Below are 27,307 nucleotides of genomic sequence, written 5' to 3'. Positions count from 1 at the left end.
TTCCTTACTATTTTATACGCTTTACGCAGCTTCAGAAAAGCGATTTAAAGCTTTTGTTATTTTGAAACAATCATGGCGTCGAAAATTATGTTTGTTTTTTTTTTATCGCCTTGGTGTGCTGCTTTTTAACCATGAATTTACTGTTAACCGCGTCATAAACTTTTTGTCAATAGCGATCGTTGCTATTTTCTGCAATTATTTAGGCCTTGCTAGTGTTAACTGAAAAAGCACCTTAGCCTTGCAGCGGATTGCTCCTTTGCGAACTTTTTGTATCGCCGCGAAGAATGTGGCTTCTGCGGTGGTGTAAACGCGTTTTTATGAGCTTTCTTCTTCAATTGGAGTTACAATATTGCCGTAATTATGTGGTTATTAGCCTTTTGACACATTTATAAGTAGTTCATTGCGTACTCAAATTTTACTCACCAACACAACACGGTATATTTTGTATGAAGATATGTGTTTTTGTTACCTGCAATAAAAACATTTGTATTATTAGTACAGTGTAAAAAGACAAGTTTACACGTTAAAGATCTATTTTTATGCATTAGCATTTGAGATTTCTTCCAGTTGCAATATGTTACGCAGCAGGTTGTGTAACAATGTTGAATCAAATCCGTTTAGAAACTGTACGATACTACGTATACCTCTAATTAAAATCCACAACAGCGACACTGCATCACATTCGCCTGCTAATCGCGGCTCTGGCATTCTATGTAGGTTGCAACACTAGGTCAATAGAACAGCACGCGCACTTTCCTGCACCTCTCTTATGCAGATGCACTGCCTTGCCTGTTTATAGGCTCTCGAGACTCTCGGTTGCACTGCCCAGTGACTTATGCCTCGCGGTGCCTGTAATTGCATGTTCATGCATGCAAATTAAAATTAATCTCGCCTTTCCCTTACCATAGTGTTCAATTAAGATGCATATGTATCTTGAGCTACGAAAGTGCCTTTACTGAATTTTAAAGTCACACTATGCATTACACAAGACTATTTAAGTTTAGAGAGTTAAAAATGGGAACGAACTTGAATGTAAAGCTACAAATGTAAATGTTATCTTTAAATTAGCGATTTTGTTTTCTGACCTTTTAATTATATTCTTGTCTTGTGTATTTGAATAGTCAATATAAAATTTCACATGCGGAATCGACTTTATCACTTCAATTTCAAAGTCATGGGAGAGTCAAAACCGAAGCCAATTAAATATTTTCGTTTCCCATGCGTTTCTAGATCAATTGAAACGAAGATTCGTAATTGTCAATTTTATCGCCCATTCTTCTGCTGTGAATTCTCCCAAAAGGTTTTCTACGATTAGTGTATCAAAAAAGTTAGATGATTCGCCTATTCATTAGCCTACATAGCCTGCGGCTGTCTTGTCAGATGGTCGAGGCGGGTCGCATATGTTTGCACGTCTGATAAATATCTTCGGGCATTGTTTTCTCGTTATTTACTATCACGTTTTGATTCATTGCGCCGGATCAAATTGATAAGACATATTTACTTTCCTTAGCTTCGGTTTTGATGTTTTGTTGTCAACAGTAGTATTTAATTAAGTAATTAAATTGGCGCCGTTATAAATAAAATAAGTTGCGTAAGTACTAATTCAGAATTCTAATTACATGTTAATTGTTTATGGCTTTGCTTAATTTGGGACTAGATCAATTGGTGTCAAGTGCCCTATGAGATTTATTTATCTTTTTTTATAATTATAATCATAAAGTAATAAGTAAGTATGATTAAGTTTCATTTTTATTTTGAAATATTTTTATTGTAATTTATTTCTGACGAAATTAGTGCAAGAAAATCTGTTAAACAAGTAAACTATGACTTGCTTAATAAAGTTTAAGTACCTACTTAAACAGTTAGCTTATTACGTAAATAGTTAGCTTATTTTCTTTAGTATTGCCTAATTAACGAAAGACGCTTATAGTTTAACTCTATCACAACCGTGATTGAAAGATTTTCCGGAAAATCTAATTATTGCGGAAATGAAGATCTAACTAAATATAATCGTGTTCGTAAAAACGTGTCCGGTTCCGGAGGCACGGGCACGGACGAAGCCACCTGTTAACACATCTGGGTCAGTTTTTGTCTTGCATTTTCACTATTCAAACAAATGCCTACGAAGCGACACTAACTGCGTACGCATAATACCGCTATCTTTGGCTAACATTAATTCGAGCATTATTGTTAACCAAAGGTGTGAATTAAATTGACACAAATTATGCGTCATTACAGGCTTTTATTTTGTGAATTGCTACTGCGTGCTGGTATGGATGATAATCCTATTTTTACTCATATCTCTAAAATTTCTTATGAAATATTTTTTGTGAAAAGCATGACATTCTGATTCTTGACAGTAGATAAATATTCTATCGTTATTTTTTTTTTCAAATGGTGAAAATTTGAGATACTGGATTTATGTGCATTTTTACTGAGTTTGTGAATAAAGCAAGTGAAGCTTGTTAAAGGTTTTAAAATGCTATCGTAAACTATAGTATTTTGCCTTATAAGGCAAATTTTATTGACTTCAGTTAAAGAACTTAAACATTAGAATATTAATGAAATGGCTGCGCTAAGTTGAGCCTATATTCCCACGCAACGCAATCAATAGTACATATACATAATTACCGCTTGAATAATGAAAGATTTTTATGCGTATTTCTGCAATCTAATTCTACACTTAGGAGCTGTTTCACCATCCATTGATTAGTGTTAACTGGCGGTTAGGTGTGATGCCGTCTCTATTTGTTTTGTTCGAATAGACGGAGACGGCATCACATTTAACCGTCGATTAACGCTAATCAATGGATGGTGAAACAGCCCCTGAGTGTAAAAAAAGTAATAGACGCTCATGGGGATTTCATATTCGATACAATCACTTTCTTCTTGTTAGACTATTATAGCTACCGTAAATAATGTTTCCATAGTCGTAGCCAATTTTGCGAATAAATTATAATGGTTATCTTCTTATTGTGTATCTAAAGTTGCGTGGCTTAGTTAGGCGTGACGCACCGTTTTGTCGGCTTCTCTTGCCGATACGGTCTACATGCGCGCGAGCATCTAACGCTAACCCCTTGCTTTCGGCTTCGCAGTTTTCATCTTCAGGGAAAGTATTCATTATCAACTCTACAATTATCGATTTGAAAGCTGATCACGTCAGTGCTGTTTACCCACGTGTAGCAAAATTTACATAAGTCAAATTACAGTTGTTATTTGTAAATAGTTTTCTATTGTAACAATAAGAAAAATCGTGTAGATAACAAATGTATTGTTTACTTATTCTTCCAAATCGCTCTCGAAATCCTGTTAGATTTCAATTATTTTCCCACGCTTTATTGACTATTCAACTAATACTTATTGCGAATACCTCTACCGATGTAACAGTTGTAATTATTTAAATTACTTTCGTATGAATGAGTTATTCACTGCAGCGGCCTTTCTTTTTGTTTTGTTGCTGCAAGTAATGCTTGCATTATCAAGATTATGCGCTACGGTAACGCTCAAACGTAACATAATTGCCCGAGAACGTAATTTGTAGCCTTATTAAGGGCACAATTACTTTCAATATGATTCGGTAAAAATTCGATAGCCGTAAATTCGATAATGACATGGTTTATTTAAAGCGACGCTGTTTACCTAAAACTTGCTATTATGCTCTTCTCTTTTGTTACCTACAATATTATGACAGTTGAGCGGTACTAGAAACGGTATATTACGGATGACGATGTAATTGAGATATTCAGCAAAGTGTGAACTTCGGGCACGACCACAGCCCAGTTCCGAGGTGAAATGCAAGGTCGGGAACCGCTACTTATTGTGTTTGCTAAGTTTTTGTGATGCGTCTCACCGAGTATTGTTATAGACTACTGCTCTACTCCAATAAGACGGATATGCCGTGCGATACTCGACTCGGAAATGTCTGTTTTTTTCTGTCTTCCGTGATAGTTGACGATCGCAAGCCCCACTTATTCTGATGCAAGTATGCGTTTGTTTCTCTACGATTAGATTAGCTGTGTTTTTCTGCCTACCTCCTTCACGTGCGATTTATATTTTAAATATTAATCGATTATCTTTGTACCTACGTTTATTATCTTAGGAAAAAATCATTAACATCCCACTTAATAGTTATTCTTGTTATCTTCTTCACACATCAGATCCCCCAAGGCGCTACCGTCACAACGCAAATCTTAAAATAGTATTACAAATAATTTAATTCGTGTCATCATATTTCTTTAAAAGCGCCGTCGGGGAGATATTACTGCTAACGTGATTTATGCATTGTAAATCATCATACATGCTCTAAATCGGCATATAAAATGATAAACTGTTGCGGAACCAGGTTTTGATGACTTAACGGCTCATAAAGTCGTTCGCTAACGTACCTGCATGCGGTTCCGACTCAGGCGCGAAGTGGCTGCGGTTTGCTTTAAATCCGAAGTGGAAATGAGCTAGCAGTTAACGTCTGTATTCCCCTCGAGGCTGAAACCACAAATCGTCGAGAGGGAGACTAGGCTCTTTGTAGTTGTTTCGTAATGGCTTGCGGATAGTTCCCGCCACGGATGGCGGAGGTCCTCACCTGTCACATGCCGTTATAGTGCTATGTTATACAACTTGTGCATCGCATCATCTCTGATGTTACATTATAGGCATGTATCAATATACGTGATTCTAATTAGTATCAGTCATTTAAGAACTGAATTACAAACATAAACACCATTATGTGCTTTCAAATTGCATTTACTTCAATCGTAAAGCAGAGTTTAGACGTGCAAGAAAAATCGTTCAAGTTGCTTTACATTGCGAGACCGTAAAGCCAACGAGTTTGTAGTGGTCAATTGAGCGCCGCAATGTAATGCAACTCGCACGATTTTTCTTGCAAGTCTAAACTCGGCTTAATGCAGGGCATTGCAACTGCAAGTGATGTGCGAATTTCCGGGAACTGAACATAATGATATTAAAAAAAAAAACCTGTATTAACTTCTACGGGAGCTCTATCGTTGTTCCCTGCCTAAGTACGTGATATTTCTGCCACCTTACTATTATTTAGCTGTTAGAAATAACATCCCATGAAGCATCACTGTTTGCGGACCCTGTTATTTGGAGTCATTATAAGAGTACCGGGCAATTGTTAGACTCCTTGGTCAATTATAAAAGCTCTCGCAATACCTGAATGCCTGCTGTTTATCTTTCCATTTATCTTTGCAGAAAAAATAGACGCTTTTGTGTCTGTTTTCGTTCGCGATCGAAGTTTTAGTTTGCTTCAATATCAATATTACGATCGTGCTAAATAATGCACTTTGACACTGAAGATATTTTAGTATTATTGAATTAAGCTAATCATGAGTTCTTGAATTGATATATCTTTGGACACGAAGCCTTATTTGGTTGATTTAATTACCTAAATATTATTTTATTTCATTAGCAGAATTTTTGCCCAACGAAAAAGCCTAGATTTAACTAAATCATTTTACGTTTTCATAATGTTCGAGCTATAAAATTCTTTCCTCAGTTAGTCATGAAACGAAGCAATTGAGTTTTGCTGTGATAGATTCATCTTTATATCCATATCCATACCAGTATTATAAATGCGAAAGTGTGTGTGTGTGTGTGTTTGTCCGTCTTTCACGTCGATATGGAGCCACGGATCGACGTGATTTTTGGCATAGAGATAGTTTATGAGCGAGAGAGTGACATATGCTACTTTTATCCTGGAAAAATGCATAGTTCCCGAGGGAATAGCGCGCGATAACCGAAATCCACGCGGGCGGAGCCGCGGGCAAAAGCTAGTATTGCATAAAAATTTTATCATTTTCTCGCCAACTTGTACAAATCATATCACCTTTGGAAGCAATATTATAGGTGGGTAAGTGGGTACGTATGTAGTGATGATTACCATCGTATTTTGTCGGAAAAGTTAGTATTCATCTTGCTGTCTCAACTAGCTTACTGAAGTTTACTGAAGCTAACTAAGAAAGCAAGATATATACGAACTCATCCGACAAAATTCGATGGAAAAGCATAATTCACTAGATTTGTAAACGGAGTAAAGGACGTACAGGATAACCATTAACCATATCCTGCAGCTGGCTGCTCTCTTAAGAGCCATTTCTTGAAGATAAATATGTATGTCTCTGTCCCTTCATTGCGCTGTTAGGGTAATGACCACATGCAGCCGACGCCGATGTTCGACGCAGATTACCCACTCGCGTCAATCCAGCGTTCCGCACACTCTGACGTAGATATACGATGCAACTGATTGAAAATTCGCTATGCGCTATTCCCAATGACCGACACTTTTGATGTATCCGTTAACGTCTGGAGATATCAGTGATTTATGATTCCATGTTTTCAATTTAAGCTCCAAGCGCTGTCGATAAACCTATACTTGTCACCTTGCCTAACAAGGTTTGAAATTTGAAAAAAAAAATGTGTTGAGGAGGTAATAGTCGCTTAGTGCCAAATTTCATCAATGTTGGTTGAAGTGTCTAGAAGGACCAAACATATAAACTAACAAATTTTCATAGTGAGAAATTATAATATTAGTCAAGGCGATATTAGGAAGGACCTAAATAAAAATTATTTCCCGAACACATTATCAAATATCAATTTTTCCAGTCATAAGTGCCCGATTCTGAGTTAAGCAATCTGATTCTGAGTAAGCTAATTGTACTAATTTCATTCTTGTACTCAACCGATAATACAAGAACAATTTTCGTAAAATTGTGCATTACCGTCTAGGGTCGCGGCAGTCACCTGCCTTATGATTGGTTTGTGTAATTTCGCGAGGCCGCGCGAACTGCAAGTAACGGACTGCGACGGGCTCTCTCGGATTATAACCTCCTGACATAGTTACATTGGTTTCTTCATCAAATTGATTCCGACCTGCTCCGAGATGTCACGACCTAGGGCCAAGAAGGGCCAGAATCTGGTAAGATGCTGGTAGCATAGTCACGTTTTATGCAATAACTGACCAAGAACCGAAATCTTGTTAACATAATAAATCTATAAATACATTGCAAGTAATAAATAATTCTAAAGCTTTTTTTTGATTAGTGTCCTTTTTTGCAGTAATTAATTAGTTTTATGTTAATTAGTTTCCCATCTATGATAATATTTCCCCACAAAGATTTAGTTACGACGAAATAGATTTCGAAGCTAGCTACCTATTCGTTTACTCACAACAGCTATGGCTGTGTTCACGTTAGTTCTGGAGGGATCTTAAGACCAAGGGCCCTTCGAACAAGTTGACAAACGTGACGTTTCGTTATGGGAATGTGCAGCCGCCAGTGATGCGTCCACTCGTGACTATCACATTAACGACGCTGACCCGCGAGCTATTCTCACGACTCGGTTTCTGGGTCGAAACGCGATATGGAAATATGGTTACTTGCTATATTGTATCCAGAATAAAAGGCTGAGATTCATCGACACCCATATCTAAAACGATGACCATTACTTTGCTGCCAATTTTCTCAACAAAGGGCCATAACCGTTACTGGAATCGGATTCTACTCTTAAAAAGATTTGTAGCGTAATTTATAACAATTACTTAATTACTTAATTATTTACGCTTTAGTCCGATTTTTAATGTCCAATTTGAAATATCGCTAGATCGGAAAACTTGGTGAAAATAATTTAACAAGACGTGCTGAAGTAATATTTGATTCAGTTATTTCCTTTGTAACAAAAAGGAACCGTAAAAGCCATTCCGGCAAAAGTTTTCTGTTGTGCAATTTCTGGATTGTAATATTTTCGCGGTCCCCGGCGATCCGAGATGCTCCGAGTTGCTTCCGCCATTTGACTTGGCTGATGTACAGCCTTTAGGCGACCGTGCCGGCCCCCATAAATTTGCACGATCCATTGAGGTTTGAATTTGCTTGCGGTAAGCAGGACAAAGACGCTAGCAATCTCTCTGTAGAAAGCCGACACTTTCAGGAAGGTCATATAAAATACTCATGCTATTTAATATATCAACAACATTAACATTTAGTTAGGTGGCCAAGTTTAAGCCTTATTAACGGTGATCCACCGTTTTGTCAAGAGGTTATTTACACCATGGTGTAAATCACAAAAGGCAGTTAACGGTACTCCACTTATTGAATTACTCCAAACACCATTTTTGTCTCGATTCCGGACACCCGTTTACGCGTACCAAATAAAACGCGACTAATTTTATCTGTTTTTGCGTTCTTTTTGTCAAATTTCAATTAAAGTTGAGGACTAGTTCCGGTCTACTAGTTTCCTCGTATATGGATACCTTTGATGCCCCCAGGGCCCTTAGGCTGCAATACAATGCGAGCCCAAATTATCCATCGATGGCGTCTAGCATCGAACGCCTCCATTGTGCGGTTGCCTCGGAATTTGTGAGTAACGGGAAGATGGCTTGCACTTGACTCGGCTATAAAATGTGCGTAAGATGCATTTCGCTATGCTTTCAGCGCAATAGGCACATCTCGCACAGCACCCCCGATATTACGCTGTCTAAGTAACTGTTTTACTTTGAATAGTTTTAACCATCTAAAGATGCTACTAGAAAATTGTAGAGCGCATGCCTTAACTGCGCCTTCTAAGAGTAAAATGTAACGTTAACGTGCAGAATGAAATGTGCATGTTATGGTGTTCTATAATACATAGAGAAAGCTAATTGAAAAGTTCAGTTTAGATTATAGACACTTAATCAAAGAATTATAGGTTCGGTCAAGCGAAACTGCTCTTTGACATTTTTATTGTTAGAATTTTGACATTACATACATTGTTTCATCACCTAAACACTTCGTAAAGCCTCATTCGTTTTAATCGTCAGCCATAATTAATTATACACCGCCGTCATCATTGTCGCATTTCTAAAGAATGTCTTTATTGACAGTTGAAAAGACCCGTGAAAGCATCCATCTATTGTGGTTGGCCACACCAATAAATTATACAATGCTACCGGAGTACCGACAACGCCTAATTACCCTGCAGATGGTCAGAATCAACTAGCAACTCATTTAGGAAAATGAAAAGGCCGTTTCAACGCACCCGAGTCTTCATTCTCAATTGTTGTTCAGTTAGTGGTAGGTCGGTTACAATAGCTGGTAAGGTTATCAGACCGGATGATGAGGCCTTCAGATTCAATTCAGTTGCTTTCACCCATTAAGTCTCCTTTGTAAAATAACTCTATAGACTTTGGGGTCGTCAAAGTCAATAACGTTATATAATGATGATACTAATAAGTACAAATTATTGTCCTTAACGTGTTCTTAACAAGGAAGTCGGGCGTGTAAGTGGTTGAACTCTCTCCGTAAGACCTTAATAATAGGCGGATTCTCTCTCGTACGTAGCATGCTGCTTGAACTAAAGGTTAATTGCAGTTCTTGGTAAACGTAGATACTACACTTTTTATTACAAGAGATGCATCTGGCATGAGCTACATTAAATATTTATGTTTAGCATAATTTACTTCGTGACAAATGATGTCATCTCGAAGATGACTGTCGAGTGCCAGTAATATGTCCATCAACATCGCATTAACTCAGATATGCATTGTGATGTTTAACGTCTTTATTGATGAAATGTCGTTGAGCTTTTTGTGTATTATGTCGGTGTTCATAAATTGCTTTAAGACTTGATCTTCATGTAATAAACAAAATGTTAATTTGTTTATTGTTATCACCTGTTAGAATGCTTACTGATACGTCCATTCACGTCATTTCATATTGTATCAAGTCAAGTTCTGTACTATTCAAATCTCACGATTGTTACCGTTGTGTCGGTGGGCGGTTGACCCCATTCTAGGGAGCTACCGCCATATAAGGGCTCCATTAGTTACTGGAGGGCAGGTATAATTGTCTGTACAACCTCATTCGTTAACTTCTGAAGTGTAGACCGCCATGTCAAATATGAAATCTATGGCACCTTTAAACCTTTATTTGCATTGGTCACGATTGTTAAGACAAGTACATTGTAGATTTGAACATTTTCCGTTTTTATATCTGTTCTTATCTTGCGGGTTTTGTATGCAACGATGTAATTTTTGGGAATTCCCACGTTTCTTGTGAATCCTCGATATTTCAATTTCAATTAAATTGCCAGGCCTGATCGCTTACACGTGCAAAGCCACAGGCAAATGCTAGTCATCTGATAAAAATACAAGCATTCGAGACGTGTTCATGCTTTTTTGTCATGTAAATAGAGTGTCTACATTCTGGATTTGTCACATCATTATCATTATTTATGCATGCGTGCGCACCTAAGTTACTGTACCTATAGTAATAATATATTTCTGCGTTATCATTATAGCTTACTGAGCTTATAATTATAATAAAGAGTTTTTATTAAAATAAGTGAAACCAGACTGTCAGACAGGAAGCGATGTAAGGCGTCCTACGGGCGTTTGCAGAATTATCTAAGTCCCTGAACTGAACCGGTTCAAACACGCATCCAGCTATGACGACGTTGTTGCAGCGTCTTAAACCATGAATATAAATGATGTTTCGAAGGGAAGATAAACGACTTGGTCCTTAAATAATATCAACCTGACAATGTGAAGACATTATTCCGTGGATAAGCCTTGTTCTTCAACCTACACTCTTTAATATGCAATGCATACAGGTTTGCGCATTGCGTCTTAAGTCTTTTTGGGCGTAATTATTAAATTCAAGATCTTACTTTATTTTACTATTTTTTTAATAAAAATCTTAAATACGAAATTCGCTACCATTGCGTTTTTAAAAAAACGTGTACCTACCTTTTCTTTCAAAATGTATTTATTTTTTTCATGTAAATTTTATGAGTCAGTTTTGTGACGCCCATACCGAGTGCATGAAAAAAAAAGTCACAAAACTGCCATTTTTGTTTGGGATATTTCTTTAAACCACCGGAACGGAATCGATTGTGCTTTTGATTCTGAGTAGGAAAAACCATATTTGTCCAAAATTGAAAAAAAAAGAATGGGTAACTTTTTTGTGTAAGTGCCCCTTTAAGACAGTTTAGAGATAGCAAAAATCAAACACGAAGAAGGAATCTTTGTAATATTAAATTGAAGTCTCTCTACGTGTACTAGCAAAAATGATAGTTTGCGTCTTATCTTATGACCTATTTTACAAATGCATTGACTCATTAAATATTATGGACGTGATATCGCAAAACTTTAACACCCAATTGAAGACGCTAGCAGTAAATTTCCCGCCACCGCGCTACCACGGTTGCCTTCGTTCAATAAAGATAAAAAGATTGACCTTAGATAAGATTAACGTTATAGAGTGAATTCTTGAATGCGTGAGTGTTGTACCGCGAGAGGTTTTCCACGATATCCTAGATTCATTCCCAGTTATCCGAGATAGCTGTGTCACGATATATATAAAGCCGTGAGTGCCGCACGTTCGATCGCTTCCCCGATATGCCGCCATCCGCGAATCTGTTATGAATCATGACCTGTCATAACGTTGCTTTGTATTTACTACTGTCATCAAATAACTTCGTGAGTTAGGGAGTTAATGTGTTGCAGTTTTATTTGAGGACACTATGAAAACTTTTTACTTGCCAAGCGTTTACAATATTGTTTGTTCTATAAAATTTTATGATCAAGCCTCCTATTCACGGCTTTCATTGAATTAGAAGTTTGAGATTTTGAAGCTCACATACCTTTACTTATTTATAAATAAACCATTCATAATAAAAAGTGTTTTTTTGTCAAATTGTTTGTTTATGTTTGTATGTAGGAGGTTACTGGAAGTACTGAACCGAATTAAACAATTATTTTATCTGGAGAAGCTACACCACAATATACTCGTATTGATATTCCTGGTTAACTAAAGCTTATTTTTATCATTTATGAGAAAATTCCCATAAGACGCAGATTAAGTGACGGGCAACAGATAGTATAATTACAGGTTTGAATGAATCTAAATCAATTGAATGTTAATAATTGATAAAGTAACTATACTAAACTCGTCTTAATTTACAAAACGACGTTTTATTTTGATGTTTCATTTGCTTTCAATGAACTGGGTTAAGATGATCGTGCTTTTTAGCACGGAGAATAACAAGCCGACCCCCTAAATACATTGAGCAACTAACTAGCCCAGAAGCGATGTGGTTGAATAATTTTCTTTAATTCCTTTCTAAATATGGCAACGGAGTCGTTGGTGTCCGTATTAAAGTCGCAGCACATCGACGACACGACCGACGCGCGAATTTCGCCGCGTGCGTGACATGCATGCATCAATCTCAAGCCACGCATTTTCCGGACAACCTTTGCATTCGTTCCGTAATGCAGCACAGTGGCACAAATAAAGTGTGACCCGCGTCAAACCAGAGAAATTGTCAAGTGATATACGTGCTCAATCCACAATGTAGGTTGAAACTTTCGTCCGCTTATAGCCATTTCAACCGCAATGCAAACAAGAGCAGCGGTCACGTTTCCGAGATTGCGAGCGGAATCTCTTAACTTCGATCATCGATACCGCAGACTACTATAATGCTAATTTGCGGTGCAAGAAACCGAAGTACATATTAATGTTTAATTATCAATATATATTGTCTTGCTTGCGCTAGCTTACCCGCAATCATCGACCATGCTGCAGCATGCTGTGATGTTATAATCTTCTTACGTTCGAATGATCCAAATATATAATTGCAAAAGGCAATGTTTTCACTAAGAATTATTTGCATTTGCGTTATATCTCCTGCATTTTTCTTTTTCTTTAAATTGCATCATTTTTGCAATTTGTTTCAACATGATTAGTTTCAATATTTTATGTAGTGATGTACATATCAAATATTGGACTCGGTGAATCATTCAGAAATATACCAATATCAGAATGTATCTAGAATTAATGAATAGATAGATGAGAGAAGGGAGAGGTGAGAGAACTGAGGTCGCACTGAAATGTACTTTTTGCTGTTGTGGCTTCGTACAACACACATTGATATGTACTATCATTAAGAAGTCGATATGAAAAGTGAACCTGATCTTTTATTACAGTGTTAGACCAATATTTTTGCTTTCTAAACGTGGTGCAATTATTTTTTTCATGTTCCATAAAATGGGCTTCGAAATTACAACAAATCTGTGAATACATCTAAGCGAAATCTAGTCTTAAACCCCTAACAGATTCAAAAGTATAATATGTAAAAGTATTCATGTTCAGCCGGTTAGAAATTTAAAATACACCTTCGGTAAAACAAGGGCACATTTTTTATATTCTAATTTTTAGATTTTTAGACAATTTAGCCCTAGCAATACCAAAAGTACAGTCACCAGCAATAATGATGCCACAGCGGAGCGTGCAAAAATATCTGACACGTACACGTCCTTCCGGCCCTAGAAATAGTCGTATCAGATATTTATGAACGCTTGTTGTGTCAGATAACTCTACAATATTACGTATTTTTTTGATTTTTAGGCAATTATGGCTTTGTAATACTGAATTTATTTTCTTTATTGTTCTCTCTTATGATATTTCCTTTTTTCAGATAGCTCATAGATTTAATATTATTTCGAAAATAACATGTACCGCTTGTAAATTGCATCTCAAATAATCATGACTATTTCAAAGCGTAGATGTTTCTGTTCAAACATTATTAGCATAGCTATCTTTGCACTGTCAACGTCATCCCACCAACGGCCCTAATACCGAGCCGCATCTATTAGTCGCGATTAAGCTCGGCCTGTCGAATGGCCGCGCAGCGGAGCATGGTGGATTGGATAAGGCTAAGGAAAAAAAGCGCCGCTACCGCTAACTGACACAGTGCTTTATTGAACACAATTCCGTTGGATGCAACAACGGTAGGCTGTATTCGATCGCGATAAAATCAACGCCATTAAAAATACACCGATAATTGCTGGACTTACTTAAATACCCCACAGCTATCAACTATCATGTTAATATGTAATAATATAGATAGAATTAATACACACCCGTGGCCGCTTATTTAAATGATACACTTTCAAGTCCAGCTTTTTCTTTGCTCACGCCAATTTGTCTGTAGCGAGTAATGTTGATTCATTACAGGCCTTAACCTGACTGTGTTCACTTTTATTATTGCCCAGATGGGAAAGTCGTTAGACATGCATTTACCTAACTAGACGTAACTGCACGTATGTCGTTTTCCAACTAGTCCTTTTCGGGAAACTGGAAATGCGTTGGAGACCACTGCGACATAGCCACTGTAACTGTTTGTTTTATTTACAGAGCTGGGACTCGCTTAGAAACTGGGTACTGTAAAAAGACAGTAGTTAAATAATTTATTTTCTAGGAGCTGTTTGTACTGAGTATCAAATCGTCTTCGGCAAATACCCAAAGCACCTCGTAAGGTTGCGTTTGCGCATCCAATACAAGTTGTTTGCCGTCACACTTAACAATATATTACTATGTCAAGTTATTCACACGTTAAGCAACTGTACCGCTTACAACCACCCTGGTTTAGTAGATCACATGATTATTTGTGAGCACGAATTCGAGGCAAGAGCAAAAAAACACTTATGTGCACATTCTTGCTTATAATTAGAAGCGTAATGTGTAATTGTACTGTCATTTAACTTGTTTACGGTATATTTCAAGATATTTTAGCAACCGGCGCTGTCTCTTGACCGTTGCTTTCGGAACATAAAAGTGCAGAAAGAACCTTATTTGCATGTTCGAGACATTACAAGTGGAGCTGAAAGTATAATTTTCTTTGTCTGGTCTGTAATGGTACTGAGAAAAGAATACTTTGCTTAACTGCCTATTTCTACTTTTTTGTTTCTATTGTACATAGTCAATATTTTTTCTTGGAATAAAATTTCATTGATATTACGTTTTTGTTTCTACTAAGGTACCTACGCAAAGCGAAACACATACTAGATAGCTATTATTGAAAATGATGTGTTTTGTCGTATGTAGCTGTTATTATAAATATTCCAATCTATATTGTCTATATTTAAATTTGCCCAATTGTACCGGGTCTATTGCTATCTTCTTCACTGCTCATTTTATCTTTTTGCACTTTGCGATTTATAGTAGATGCCTCAATAATAATCAAATGTTTTGTACAGCGCGCAGCGTTATTCATCAATTTACATCAAGCTTTTATGGACTTTTTGCATTTTAGCTCACAATCAGTTACCAACAGGGTTTTATTTTATTATCGTTCTAACCAAAAATTTTATAGAAAGCAAACTAGACCAAGCTCGTTCTGTCAGGTTAGATAGTCTGCAAAGCACAATGACTTTCCGAGAATATCTTTTATGAACACACGATCTTCCTTTACAAAAAGTATGCCGGCATTTTATAAAGCTGTGACACTGGCGTGATCATCGCTACGATAACGACGTTCAAAGTGCCAGTTTACGTCATTGAAGTCGTTTATGATATGTGTACTGTTACGGCAAAGTCGTATACACCACACTAGATGAAGTACTTGTACTAGCCAGGCGATACCAAGATGGGACCATAACTGCCCTAACGGTCTCCTACTGATTACAAACCGTATATATGAGCTCATGCAAATATGTCTGAGAATTGCGGAAATAATATGTCAACTTATAGATTTCCCCTCTTTACATTATTAAATAATGATTATTTAGTATGTGAATATTGCATCTTCAGCTTCAGCATTAAGCTGATCAAGTACACTTTTCATTCGTAAATAAATACAAATAAGTAAGTGCTTTATTATGACTTATTCTAACTTATTACCTAACTATACGGATGACTTGGCAATTTGATGCAAATTTAAAACAATTGTTTGTGTATTTGTTTGTCACGATTTAAATCAATCTATTTAGTGAAATCACTACTCCGATTTCACTCACGATCGATTCAAATCGAGATTAATTCTAGTCGGAACTTTATAGTTCCGCGTTGACGCTAAACAGTTGCTGTTGTTCTATAAAGCCAAATCACTGTTCGATCGAGTGTGTATTGCGATTACTGGTGCTTTTCAACTCGTATCTATTAGGGAGCAAAAAACGGCAGCAAAACACGTGTTAATGAAATTGCTGTCAAATTTATCTCAATGCCGAATTAATTTTACTTTCGATTTTCTTGTAATGAATAGAGGGGTCAGCCGCACCGGTAAACTTTCGCCCGAGGCTTCTAGTATAATGAATGTTATGCATACGATTCGGAATTCGCTAATGTTATGCCATCATTACCTTTTGTTTGTTTATTTTTTAAATATTCGTTTTCTTTTGTTTCAGGTAAGAAAAGCCTTCTCATTGGTATATTTGCAATTAAGTTTGGTGATAGATATCATTATTAAGAGTTTGATGGATAATAGCTTATAGAATTGCATATGAATAACAATCATTTTTTTATTGATTACAACATAAAGATAAGGTAAGAGTACATTTAATTACATACATATTTTACATTTACGTAATACATTCTGACTTCTCACATTGCTACCGCAGTCACGGTTTTTTTAAATCCAACAATAAAATCAATCAGAATAAGGAGTTATCCTATTTATTATCATAGAATAACTAAATTTAGAAACCGTATGAAAGTATTACGCTATATTGTCCATATGTTGTGAGATGAGCTATTCATTTAGCAAATCATGTTTAGCTCTTTTGATGCTTTGAGAGATTGAGAGGTTACATGAATGGTGGATTCGACAGACAGTGGAGTCACGCACTAACGTTCATTCGCAGAGGTGTGAGCTTTTGACTCAATTGCAGTTACGTAATGTTTCGTTAGAAATTAATTTGGGCACAAAAGAACGAGCTTGATGAAGTACTTTTAAAATCCTTATGTTTCCAGCCCATTTTAGGTTCATCATCATCATCATCCCAGCCTATATACGTCCCACTGCTGGGCACAGGCCTCCTCTCAGAACAAGAGGGCTTGGGCCATAGTTCCCACGCAGGCCCAGTGCGGATTGGGAACTTCACACGCACCATTGAATTGCTTTGCAGGTTTGTGCAGGTTTCCTCACGATGTTTTCCTTCACCGCATAGCTCGTGGTAAATTTCAAATGTAATTCCGCACATGAAATTCGAAAAACTCAGAGGTGCGAGCCGGGGTTTTAGGTTGTAGTGACATTATTGACAGAACTCCACAAATGGCGTAAAACTAAGATTTGTAAATCAACTAATCGCGATCTCATCCGTGCGATTCAGTTCCAATATTTTCCATGTACACAATAAACTCTCCAGCCAATGCATTTGTATTGCGGAAGTATGTCTTGTATGTGAAAAATATCGAATGCTTTGACACACTTGACTTTACACTTACTTACACTAGTTAACTATTCCAGATCTTGCACCGAACAAACACATTTGTTCACGACTTACCGAGTGCGAAAATGATTTCTACGTATGTACATCGAACATCCAATTACCATACTTCTTGCTTTCTAATCTTAAAAGCATAGACATAATTGTAGCGGACGTCGAACAATGCTGTGTCACGAACGCGTGGATCGGCCAATAGATCAATATCATTGATGTTATCGTACTGTAATTTCGCTAATTCGATTTATCACTTATTGGAGCTCATTTGCTTGTGATTGGTTTTGTTCTTGTTAAGCTGGTGGTTTCCCTTCTTAATCGAAGGTTTATTGATGATGATGTCTTCTGTGTCGATAGTAAAATCTTCTTTTAAGCACTTTTCCGCTTAAATGCATATATTACGTAAGCCCATACTTTGTTTTTAAAATCCTATCATATTACACAGATATGTTGCTGAAATATTCCGGTTTCTTTAATTTATACTTATTTCACGTTTTATTTTCATTATTTAAATGAGTATAATAGTAACCTAAGCTTATCCATTTACATGTAATGTAAATTATAATGTTGCTAAACTACTAAACATTGCATGTGTAAGTATAATTACTTTGCTTAATAGTCTTATTTCAATAAACCCTGTGCCCTCATCTATAAAAGCTTTTGAACCATAAATTTCCTAATAGTGCCAATAATTCAAGCCGGAAAGTTTCCCTTTTGATGGAATGCGATCTTAATGATCTGTCATTCTGATGAGTTATGTGTTCAAATAAGGTCTTCGCGCTTCCTACAAATAGGCGGCTATGAGCAATTATTAAAAATCGATTTATCATTCTCACACAGTGAAATTTCAATCCGTCGCTTTAGGCTTCTACAAAAGTATAGTTTAGCTTCTTCACTTCGGCATGACATGCTCGTTGTGGTAAAAGCATCAAAACCTGTCAATTGTTCTGTAATACCGCCTTACCGCCGTTAAGTACTGCCATACCGTCACGCTATCTAAAATGTCTCGCAACGAAAATGTTCATCAAATAATTTCGATCATCAAAACACAATAACAATTAATTGAACACGTGAAACAAATTGCGTGCAATTAATATGATTTACACAGTTTAGTTCCGCTTTCATATTTATTTAGTCTGATGACGAATCATGTTATACACACCTCTTAGCTATTAATGGAACGATAGAGTCATTAGACAAGTCTGCGCGGCAAAGTATTTATTTAAATGGGAAGACCAATGAAAGATCTTAATATCTTATTTTATTAGAAACTATTAGTTGTATTTCTCCTTTCCTAGTCGTTTAAGAACCTACTTCGACATTTTTCTCGGAGCATAACTTCTTAACGAACTAGCTGGTCTTGCCGTGCCGTCGCGCAAATTATTTGTTTTACATATTCTCTGCGTGCTCATCTTTCTTCCTTTGACGCAGCTAACGATTTATGTGTGTTGCTAAGCACAAATGGAATTTTAAACGACTTAAGTAAGGGTCAAAAAGCTCGTTTGATATTATTATTTTATTTATATTCCAGTATATAATAGATTTCCGGGCTGTGCCCTTTGAGACATCAAACAAACCCTATGTTTTACTATTTATTTAGATATTATCTGTGTAGGTACATCGAAAGTTCAATATCCTATGCATTTATGGGTAATATTTGATGTTCGACGTCTGATTTTTTGTTTACGACATACCTATGCTTTGTTAACAAAACGGAAATAGGCATAGAAACGCAAGCAGTCAACGAGCCTGGTTGTATCCAGCCTACCGAATATTTCTTGAAGCGTTTCACACTTATCATATTTAATTAGTAGGTACGACATGGACGGTTAATGCCATTTGGGACGTAACTGTCTGCGGTAGGCGGTTTACTCGAAAACGGTAACTTATCTCGCTTGATTCGCGTGTGCGATCGCGTGCTCGATGTACCGAATGAATACCGGTACATCACGTAACGCCATCTTTAACTAACTCCGACGAATCGTTTATGTCATTGGACGCAAGTTCACGTAATTTAAAAAAAAAGCACGACGCTTCCATGATTGATCTCGTCAATTTTTAAAGCTGTCGCTAGGGTTGCCCAAGAATTTGCAAAAAGAAAAGGAAAGCGGTAGTGTAACTGATCACGAATTAATTATCCTATCATCGAGCTCAATTAGTGGAGATAATTTGCGAAAGTGAAATCTAACTATTAGATAAATATAAATATTAAGGATTATCTATTACGCGATTTGCATAATTAATTAAAAGAATCTTAATGCCTATATTTTAGTGGGAATTCATATTTTTTCGTTTAATAAAAAAAATTATGGCAACGCAACAACTAGTGTTTTTTTTATTCGACTGGATGGAAAATAAGCAAGTGGGTCTCCTGATGGTAAGAGTGCTGAAATAAAACTAATAATGTGTCTTTTCATTTTAATAGCTTTTGGAACAAAGCCCAAATGTAATCTTGCTTTACTTCCGATATCAATTAACACGATAGAACGCGAAAATACACTGCATGATATTAGATTTGTAACTATTACAAAATTTCCGTCTATCCCACTAGTCCCATTGAGTTGTCCCATTGATGGGACAACTGAGACGATTACGTCCCAGTAGTCCCATGGGACAAGTGGCACTAATATTTTCATATTTTCGTAAACATTCAACTAGTAATCGAAATATATCTAATACGACCTTGATAAATGATATAAGAATACCTTAGTGTCGTTCGTGGCACGCGACGGATGTATTCAAATCACCGGACAGCACGAAAACTCTTATCTTTCTCCACATCTGTTGCCTTGATTATGTTATTAACTGCTAAACTACCGGCGATTTCAGAAACACTGTTCATTATCATTAACTTGTTAAGTTACATATGCCAAGCCAAGCTTTATTTATAGTTATTAAAATGTTTGTATACTCGAAAGGTTTAGTATAATAATTTTTACGTTTTCAAACACCGACGTTTTGAAAAAAAAACCTACCGAATCCAACAAAAATAGATATAACTATCCAAACTGCTCACAAAATTTCACGGGAATCATTTTTCGGGAGTATTTTTGCCCAAGTTAAAACGGCCATTCTTTCGTATAATGGTTAACTTGATAGGGAATTAAATTATCGGTGAGAATATAACACTGTTGAATTTCAAGAATCTCTTTATGCACAACACTTTTAGCGACTTTGATCAACACGTAAAATAATATATCTAGCTCACATTCATTTTCATTTTGATTTATCATTTAATTATGAATAGTTGAATTCGTATAAATAAAATCAAAATTAAAAACAATTAATATTTATCTTGTTTTACCGAAGTTTTGTGGAAGCTTTTTTCGAACATTGTAAACAGTTACCAGGTATCCAAGACCGGATTTCCTATAAACCCCTGCCTTGCTTTCAGTAATGTCTAAGAATGTTTAATCAAACAGAGGATAAATTAAGTCGTATCTTCCGTTTACAACCCAATAACTTTTGCGAGAAGTGCTCGAAGAATTCATATGAAGTCTGCAGTAGCTTAGAATGATGAAACGAATTAGACAAAAACATTAAATGTCTTAATATCACTTTAAGCAGCGACAAGATTTACGAATCAAATGACGAAATAGTGTCTTTCAATTGGGCTTTAAAGCTTTTAACAGTTTAAAATTAAAGGAAGCAGTTCAGATTAAAAAGGTATGTTCAATTGAGAAATATAGTAAATACATCAAACATATTCGTAATAATGTTTGTCTTGTGCACTTTTATATCTGTGTCTGCATTCTTTTATGAATCCATTAAACTCGAATAAGGATATCATTAGCGTACGCCGACTCTCAGCAGAATGTTTTATTTTTATGCACTCCGATAGTGCCGCCTCGGTACGTAATGTAGTAATGAGATCATATCGTATACCATTTGATATTTTCATACCTCGTCCTGCTCTAATAACATACTTATGCATGTGCTTAAAAAACATGTACGTACACACAATAAAATCGTATTTTCGCACTGTGAGGCTAGATTTTCATCGCGCATATTACACTTCATTGAAACAAGTGAAAGTTTAACTATTAACGTTTGCTGCTGGTTAACAATTATCGATTTGTCGTGAAGTCGTAAAATTATTGAGACCCTAAATCTGAGAACGGTTGCTTCGTACGATCGCCTTGGAAAGTGACTTATCGCTGCCATTACTTTTTTTTGCAATTCCTACTGCTGATCTTTGCATATAAATTCGCTTATTATGTAGGTACCACAATGACCCGTGTTTCGTTTCGTTATTCTATTATACATTTGTTTTATACCGATAAACTTTCAATTGTATTTAATCATAATGCATTTGGAAGCAAGTGAAATATCAGTGATCTTGACTAAGCAATAAGCAATGTAACCGAATCAATTTATATTGATTATTTAACTTTTGAATTAGTTGTGACTCAGGAAAATCAAATTAAAAAGTTAAAAGCGTTATTACAATAGTTAGCGAAGTTATTTTCTGAACCATTTGCACCGGCATCTGATTCGTGGACAAGAAAAGCAGTATTCGCTGTAATAGAAGACTTTTGACTTTAGAAATGCAATTATGCAATGCGTTATTCAATATAAATTTTAAAATAATAACTGCTTTTTGTTGTAATTGTTAGGATCCGACCGAAGTATGGTGACGTGTAATTATGACATAATATATTAATGTCGTGGTACCTGTGTACTCATAATGCTGCATCTAAAGTTGAAATGAAAAATGTAACCCCCTGAACCATTCTAACTTGTGGGTTGAAAATTTTACTATGCTCTTTGTAATGTCACATTACTAAAAACATTTTATTTTGTTTAAATAATACTCGCATATTCCATAATCATAAGGCTTCACTATTAAAATTATTTGTTTCTCGACAAGTTCTTTACGAAACACTTTCCTCTGAGTTGTAATTTTATGTTTACTACTAATACAACCTAGTTCTTCGGGAATACCTGCCTAAGGTGCTATGCCCCTTTCTCTTCCAATTCGCAATAGATGGATAGATAGATACTTGGACTTTCTACCTGCACTGTTTACTGATTAATTAGACACGATTAGTACCGAAACGACCTTTTTAAATATTTACTTCACCTTGCGAAAGTGAGATTTGTTTGAATCGTCGGGCCTTTTAATTCAATTATCGCACTTAAATGAGTACACTTTTTTTCCCATGCTGCTATTAGTCCGATTTCACCCCAGTTATCTTGTCAATCATTTACAATTCACACATTTTAGCCGTTTTAAGACCGCTTTTAATGTTTCAATCTCGAAACTGAAAAGCCTTCATTGTTTACTCCGGTAGTTCTGAGAACCACAAATAAGCTCATCCTTTCTTATGCACGTAAAAATGACAGACAGTATGTTGTTACGAACTATTAATTTTACACGCAGACTTTCTTTTGTGCAGGGCCACATCCTGAAACCAATTACTGACAGCCATGTCTAAGCGCAACAAAAGAACTTTCAAAGTTAAGAAAATGCTCGTTCATTCATTAACCATGATAGATTAACTGCATAAGAGTGAAAGTTTTCCTAAAGAATACTGTCTCTTAAACCAAACTAAATTCGTTGCCGTCCAAAATTTTGCGGGCGTCGGCTGTTTCGGTGACCACAAAGTAACTAATGACAGGAAAGTACCAGCTCCGATGTGATTAGAGAAATCTTTTTGTATAATCTCCATTTCTTTCTTAGTCTTTGATGAATGAAAACACTTTATGTAAGAGCCTAATGTATTTGCGGGCATCCCGGTGGTTTCCGTAAAACGTCTTGTTAGTTGGTATTACATATTTAAAAAAACATTATACGCTTCTTTTTATTTTGTGGCCACTTTTGGTCAGCTCTCTACTTTTAAAATTTTTGACGCTTGCGAATATTTTGAAAATATACGTCATCCATCTTACTAAAAGTTACATTTATGTCCTTTAATCGATGAAGTAATTAATTCGTTTACTTTTCTTATTTTTCTGGCCGCTGAATTTTTTCTCACACCAATCTAGAATAAATAAATCTTTGAATACAAATTAATCTCGTTTCATATTCAAATTAGCATACGAATTCAGAAATATCGCACCAATAAGTTTTTCTTTATCCTTATGAATTCTCTCCTACAAGTTCCGTGTCCGGGCTAACAAGCGGCCATAATTACTAAAAATGTTCCTACATGATAATTACTTAAGTTTTTTGTTTAACTTGTAACAAAATGGATTCTATTGTTATTTTAATTTTTGTGTAATTACAGAATAATGGAATGTTGGTGAAACAGTCCACGACTGGAGACCGCATGTTTTAGTAATTTCGTTGTGTAGTTTAACACAGAGCACAATTATCATAATTGCTGCTAAATGATGTTAGAAAATCTTAATACCTGTCCGATATTTTTTTCATTTCACTGACATCGGTTTGCCCATGTTACGATATTATGAAGGACAGAGACAGAGACTTACGAAAATCATGAAACATTGTAGGTTTTAAATACTATTTATCGATTCACTGATCTAATTGTATCTATATAATCAGGCAGTATAAAATTCATAATTAACGGCGGTTTACTATCAAATGCGCGCAGGGCGTAACATGATATTTTTTTAAATACTTTTTCCAGCCTTGAATACGTAGGCATCATGATGAAGCTGCTAAGAAATAAATAATTCATATCAATTTGCACAATTAATGTGGGAACGCATTTAAAGCTAAGTGAATGCACCGTAACCTTTCTGCAAGGGCTCATTAGATGGAATTTATGTACCGTCTAAGTATGAGTATGTATTGAAAGTCGAGAGCAAATACCGAAGCACTTATATTATGTTTGACACAGTTAGTATTTACAACTAAGTGCGCACATGTTTAGGGCCAGACCGAAGTTAATTATAGAATTCACCGTCCGTAAAACTAGGAAAGCTTCAACTATTAGAGTGTATCGATTAGGAAAAACAACAATGTTCCAAGCACTGACCTCTTTTTTGGTTTGCTCGTTGATCTTGACGTGGGTTTGCTGAGGCTTGTCGCGCAGCGGCAGATAGCCCTCGCGGCTGTCGGCGGCGTCGGCGGCGGTGGTGTCGGGCTGCGTGCTGGCCTCCACGGTGGCCGTGCTAGCTGTGCCCGGGTCCGTGGCACGAGACTCGGTGCCCGTGCTCAGTGTCGGTGCCGTCTCTCTCGGCTCCTCCACTGTTGTACCTGATGTCTCGTACTCAGAAACTGTCTCCGTACTATCGCTATCCGTATTCAAAGTGGTCTCCGTATTCAGCGCCGTCGGCGTTTCCGTCGTCCGCACGACGGGCCGTATCGTATAATGTTTCGTCGGCCGATAAGTGGAAGGTATGGTGGAATCTTTTGTTGATGTCGGAGCCGGCGGTTCAATTCTAGTCGTCTGCGTCTGCGTAGTTTTTAATTCGATTGTCGTATCGGCCGCGCTCGTTTTATGGGTGACTTTTTTCGTTTTCGGTTGGATAGTCGCGGTCGAGTGGATCGCGGGCGCGGTCGATTTTGTTTTGGTGGACTTGCGGCCGAGGGTCGTGGAGCGTTCCTCGAGGGTAGTGGGTTCCGCGGTGGTGATGGTAGTTTGAGGGGGTGTCCGGTCGGCGGGGGGGGTCGAGCATGGATTGTTTGGGGGTTCGGGATGGTGGGAAAAAATAGTCCATGATTGATGGTGAACGGTTCCTGTTGGCAGGTAGCCATGCCCAGGGGTTGAAGTCTATGAGTCGGGGATGTGGGGGGTCGGCGGTTGTGGCGGCGAGCGCGGTGAGTGCGACGAGCGCGAATAGTGCGAACATAGGGCGTGCCATCGCGTGCGCGTGCGGCCGCGGCGACGTAGCGAGCGGGACTGCGCGGGCGCTGCGCTGCGGAAGACCCACCACTCACGGGGCGGACGAGCCCTGTTTGATCGTATACGAAAATGCCTCTGCTACCCCATTTGGGTGTAGTTATGCTTCTTTATTAAATTTTGATTTCGTGTGGACTAAAACACAACGTAACATGTAGGCACCTCTCGACTGTTAATCATATACTATATGGATTGTTCTTGTAAGTTAAAACAGTTATCCACATTTTCGTACTTAATAGTTTTGTAAATATTTATTTTCGATTAAGCACAAGACCGGTCTGAGTGGAGAGCCTTGGGGAGGCCTATATCCAGCAGTGGACGATGATGATTTTCAGTTATTGCAATACTACTAAAACGATTAGAAAACATTACTACAATTTCCACCGTTCCTGTAAGCTAGAGTTTTCTACCGAGGTAAACTACATGAATAATTTTACTCTTAAATGTTAGGTGGGCAATAATAATTTACTTGCCCATTTTTTTACTTTAGCACGAGAACTATCACAGCTAAGTAGGTTTTAAAAGATAAGGAGTAATGTCAATAAAAAATTAAAACCGAAATATTGGATATTTGCTGTATATTGGTACCTATTAAAGCCCATGGTTCCGGTTTTCATACCTACTATGCTAGCGTTTTACTCATCAATTAAGAGAAAAAAACAAGGTGAATTGCGCAATTCAGTTATTCAAATGCTAACATCCGGAAAATGTGTAGTGAAATGCTTTCAATAAAATGTGCTCTTGGAGAAATAAAGAAGTCATGTTTACTTTATCTTTAATTATTTATTATATTACACAAAAAAGGAACCCGGACCTAAAGTATGGCTAAAAAAAACAAGGTGAAACAATCATCAGTTTAACTGAAACTGCATTTTCCCAAATTGTCACTCCGGAAAATGTGTATAAAACAGATAATAATGTAAAATCTATGACTATGAAGTCAATGTTTACAATCTTTAATAAATATAAAGATATTATAAAAAAAAAGAACCGCCCATAAGTTAATGTATGCTAACTCATCAAACAAGGTGAATTTTCAGGATCCGAAAGATGTGCTCTTGATTCTATATCAGCTTTCAAAGTCCTGAACAAAAGTCTCTAAAAATTAAACTAAACTCTGAAAGGGCCTCGGAAACAGAAGAAGCACCTTCAGAGACTTTTTTTTCAGGACTTTAAAATCTATAACATATCAAAATCTTAGGATATTTAACTGAAACTGCATTTTCCCTACTTTAGGTCCGGGGTCCTTTCGCTACCTTAGTCTAAGTTTATTATCTAAACGAAAATCTTTGAAAATCCACAAATTTTAAATATAAAACCAACGGAATCAGAATATAACCTACTATCTAACAACACATCACTCAGTTTAAGAGAGAGAAAGACATCTATTTACACTTATTCGATACACAAAAAATACAATTGAAGGAAAAGATAAATAAAAATGACCACCCAATAGTATAAATTGGGCAGTAGTGCCATTTGTGGAGCCCGCGCAATGCCAGTAGGTCAGTCAAGTTTCTTGCGCCTCAAAAACCTAAAAACATTGCCAACTTTTTCCACGCATCGGACGCAAATTTGGCCCTGTGGTTGTAACCCGTCCCGCTATCCAATCATAAGCGCTGAATTTTTGTGCGTGTCTACACCGATGCACGTCTTTTGGATCGCATCTAAATCGATAAATGTTCAAATTTGGATGCCGCCGCAAACCGTGTAATGTGCGCGTCTCGATCGGTCCGCTCCATTTAGTACAAGGTGTTGACTTAAACGTAGGTAATCTGGGGGCACGGTAGTGCGCCCGCCAAGTTGAGCGCAAACTAAACTGCCATATCATTTTTTCTCCAACCATTTTGGTGTATCATCACGCCTCTATCTTACAGCATTGGGATATGGTGGAAGGTTGAAAATCTGCTTATTTGATAAGCTAAGGGTATTTTGAATTTTAAGATGCTTAATTTCTTTAAACAGTGTTTATCAAATTCTGGGTCGCGACCCAGAATACCCTTAAATATACTCTCACCGTTATTGTGTATGATTATGCAATGTTTTTAGTATCAACCTTAAATAATTCAAATTGTTGTGAGGGGGGCGGTATGGGGTAAATCAGGGGTCACCAAATAAATTTCAAACCAGAGAACGGTGACGAAATCGCATAAAAAGCTAAGCCTAGTAGATAGTAGTACCTAAATTTGGCAAAAAATCTGGACTAGCAGATAATCTCAATCGAGACATGGCGCGTTCTTTACACTATGCTTTTGTATAAGGATTGTAATTACAGAGGGCGAAACCTACTTTG

The 27,307-nt window shown here is 36.9% G+C and overlaps 2 protein-coding genes across 2 annotated transcripts in view; one reads left to right on the top strand and one right to left on the bottom strand.

The window, feature by feature from the left end:
• Positions 1-25,012, bottom strand: part of dsx-c73A (doublesex cognate 73A) — a 59,128-nt gene extending 34,116 nt beyond the window's left edge. Inside the window, 2 exon segments of the mRNA XM_074104112.1 lie at positions 24,148-24,780; positions 24,782-25,012. Coding sequence (XP_073960213.1) covers positions 24,148-24,780; positions 24,782-24,976 — 828 coding nt within the window. The 5' untranslated portion in view covers positions 24,977-25,012.
• LOC141439744 (elongation factor-like GTPase 1) overlaps positions 1-27,307 on the top strand; it is a 131,521-nt gene that overhangs the window by 40,538 nt on the left and 63,676 nt on the right. The gene's annotated exons all lie outside the window — the stretch shown is intronic.

The sequence above is a fragment of the Choristoneura fumiferana genome, chromosome 21 (genome assembly GCF_025370935.1).
Source record: "Choristoneura fumiferana chromosome 21, NRCan_CFum_1, whole genome shotgun sequence".
Lineage (NCBI taxonomy): Eukaryota > Metazoa > Arthropoda > Insecta > Lepidoptera > Tortricidae > Choristoneura > Choristoneura fumiferana.
The sequence above is the reverse complement of the archived record's forward strand: the minus strand, read 5'-3'. Positions and strand labels throughout refer to the sequence as shown.